Source organism: Sinocyclocheilus anshuiensis, unplaced genomic scaffold (assembly GCF_001515605.1).
Source record: "Sinocyclocheilus anshuiensis isolate Anshui unplaced genomic scaffold, SAMN03320099.WGS_v1.1 scaffold363, whole genome shotgun sequence".
NCBI classification, from domain to species: domain Eukaryota; kingdom Metazoa; phylum Chordata; class Actinopteri; order Cypriniformes; family Cyprinidae; genus Sinocyclocheilus; species Sinocyclocheilus anshuiensis.
In genome coordinates, this window is record NW_015552568.1 from 332,699 (window position 1) to 335,692 (window position 2,994).

The 2,994-nt window shown below is 38.5% G+C and overlaps 1 protein-coding gene across 2 annotated transcripts in view; it reads left to right on the plus strand.

Annotated features, from left to right (window-relative positions):
* Nucleotides 1–2,994, plus strand: part of fibcd1a (fibrinogen C domain containing 1a) — a 121,864-nt gene that overhangs the window by 31,724 nt on the left and 87,146 nt on the right. For both annotated transcript variants that reach the window (XM_016455720.1, XM_016455721.1), the window contains one exon: nt 1,765–2,244. In XM_016455720.1, coding sequence (XP_016311206.1) covers nt 1,765–2,244 — 480 coding nt within the window. The remainder of the gene's footprint in view (nt 1–1,764; nt 2,245–2,994) is intronic.

Sequence of the window (2,994 nt, forward strand, 5' to 3'; positions counted from 1 at the left end):
TATATAATTGTATATAAGTTTTTGTAAATAAACATAAGTTTTACAAGAAAATACTATTTCAGTCTTCATACTTTGTAATTATCTGTGAAATTTACTTACAATTTACTTACTTACAAATTGTACTAATATGGATTTTTTTGTGTGGTTAATTGGATTTGATTGATCAACATATCATGTACGTAATCATTTTTTTCTCAAATGCTAGCACTAATTTACAGTGTTTTCGGTATTCTGAAAATATGCATTGACATTTTTTTTATTGGATGATCTGTGTAAATTGTACTTATTTTGATTTCTGGGAAACATGTAAACATCTTTGTAGTTTCCGAAGGGCAGTACTAAATGAAGAAATATAATATTTTAACAAAATAAGAAATAATTACATCTCATCAATCTGTTCAAAAGTTTGCACCCCCAGCTCTTAATGCATTGTGTTTCCTTCTTGAGCGTCAGTGATGTTTTCACCTTTTGTAACAGTTGAGTCCTCCCTCAGTTGTCTTCATAGTGAGTAGATGGATCTCAAAATCATAGTCACTGCTAAGGGTTCAGTTACGCAGAAATGCATTTTTCCTGAAGAACAGTGTGCAGTTTAACTGCTCAGTACAAACAAGGGACTCAGGAACACCTTGCAAAACAAAACATTTGTTGATTCTCCAACACAGTATTAAGATCCAAGGGTGTGTGAACTTTTGAACTGGTTAATTTATGTAAATTCAGTTATTATTTTGTCTTGGTGGACTCTATGTAAACATCTGTGTGAGACAGCTTATTCAGGACAGTAGTAAATAAAAAATAACATGCATTTTCTTTAATCACCACTCTTATTTTGTTAAAATTATTAACATCTTGTATATTCTCCAAAGGGTATGTACGTAAATTCATGAACGGAATTATATACTGATTTAAAGTCCCAGAGGTCATAATGTTGATGTGAGCAATTTCATATATTCACAATATATGTTATCTCTAGTACATAATGAGGAGCAAATGATGCACATTATGTGTAATTGATGCTTTATCTGTGGGAGAACTAGAATGATAAAACGCACATAGAATGTAGTTTAATTGCTTCTTAAACAAGCTAAATGAGTAGTATTTTAGCTTTGCTGCTATTCAGAATACATTCACTGCAAACCAAACAGCGCACTCAAAATGAAAATGTAATTACCTCCAATATCAGTTTGCATTTGCCACAATTCTTTATCAAAGCATTCCCAATTCAGAAAGTCTGGGCTCAGAGAAAATCCAGAGTTTCCTACTGGTTGAGGCTGCATTCATGTGCTATGAATACTATCATCCTGACTTAAATTATCTGGAGCAGGGGATGATGATTAGGTCTTAGGCAACTGAGCAAATACAATTTCTTTTCCGTCTTTTATAAACACCTTTGTGAAAAGCCTGAATTTATGCATTCGGTAGTCTTCAGGTATTACATAATAGCAGATTAAACTTTCAAGAAGCATCTCCATGCATGTTTAATGCTCAACAGGGATTTTTAGAAATTTGTAAGCTGCAGTTGTGGGGAACCTACTTTTGAATATGTGTTATCGGTGTATGTCAGATTTGATATGTCCTCCTGCAAGTTTAATCAGCGTGTATTACTTATGCATCAGCTTTACGGAGTTGTATTTAAGATTAAAATGAAAAACAACAACAACACACATTTCCGACTGTCTTTGACGTGCTGGTCATTTTAATGCTTCTTTTCAGACTTGTCTTTTATTTCTGTATGCTAATGCATCTGGTCTCTCTGTTTTTCTACAGAGGATGAGCTGTAGCTATCTCCTATGCACCATCCTGCTCTTTGTTGCTGTGTTACTGGCTGTCACAGTAACCGGGATCATCCTTCTGATGAACCATTACCAAGCGCCCAGCGGCCCGGACGGCCCCCCTCTCATCAGCACTAACCAGGATGAAGGTAATGCCCTGGTAACCATCGAGAGAAGCGACGGCTCCCGCATCAACATCTTCATTGACCCCAACTGCCCCGACTACAACAATAACTTCCTGCGTCTGGAGGGTGTGCAGACCTCACTGCTGCACTCGCTCACCGACCATGACACTGATCTAAAGTCAGTGAAAGGGCAAGATCGGGCTCTGCTTGTTAAACTGGCCGAGGAGGTGGCCAAGCTGTCCGCCCATGCCAGTCAGCTGAAGATGGAGTACAACGCGCTGAGACAAGGCCAGAGCAACATTGGACAGGAGCTCAGCACTCTGCAGACCGAACAAGGCCGGCTTATTCAGGTTAGTTTGGGAAATTTCACTGGTGCTCCAAGAGGAGACCCAACGAATCAGGCTGAAATGAATTTGTCCCTTGTAGTTGTTGCATTATCCACAAAGACAAATTCCAGTGCGTACCAAGTCTGAATTTCTGGCATGAAGAACTTAGAAAACAAGATTTTAAAATACAACAATGCTGGGAGGATTCACAATGAATGAATGGTGCAGTTGATAGCTCTGTGATGTGCTGTTTGCATTGTTTTAGCGCCTGATTTAAAGGGGTCCTATTATGCTTTTTCACTTTTTTAATTTTAGTCAGTGTGTAGTGTGTATGTTTGGGCATAAAAAAGATCTAGAAAGTTACAAATCTCAAAGTCCACTCCAAAGGGAGAAATTTCGTTTTTAAAAAATCCCTTTTCAAGAACTACAACGAACGGCTCATCTGGACTACAGCATTGGTTTCCGGGCTTTGTGATATCACAAAGCGGCTCATTAGAATATCATTAAAAATAATTCCCACCTACAGAAATTCGAATGGTTGGGGGGTGGGGAGGGGCAAGGTTGTGGTTAGAACGCTTGGTTGAGTGAGTGCATCAGACGAGACGGTGAAGAAGAAGTGCTGCTGCAGAGTTAGTGTTGGGCGTCCGAAAGCGGATGATGTCAGGAAACAGTGTTTGCTATTTATTTTTTAACTTTGTTCCTGAACATTATAACCACAATTTGCTATTGTGTGCTGCGCATTTTACTGAGGACAGCTTCCACAACACGAGGGAG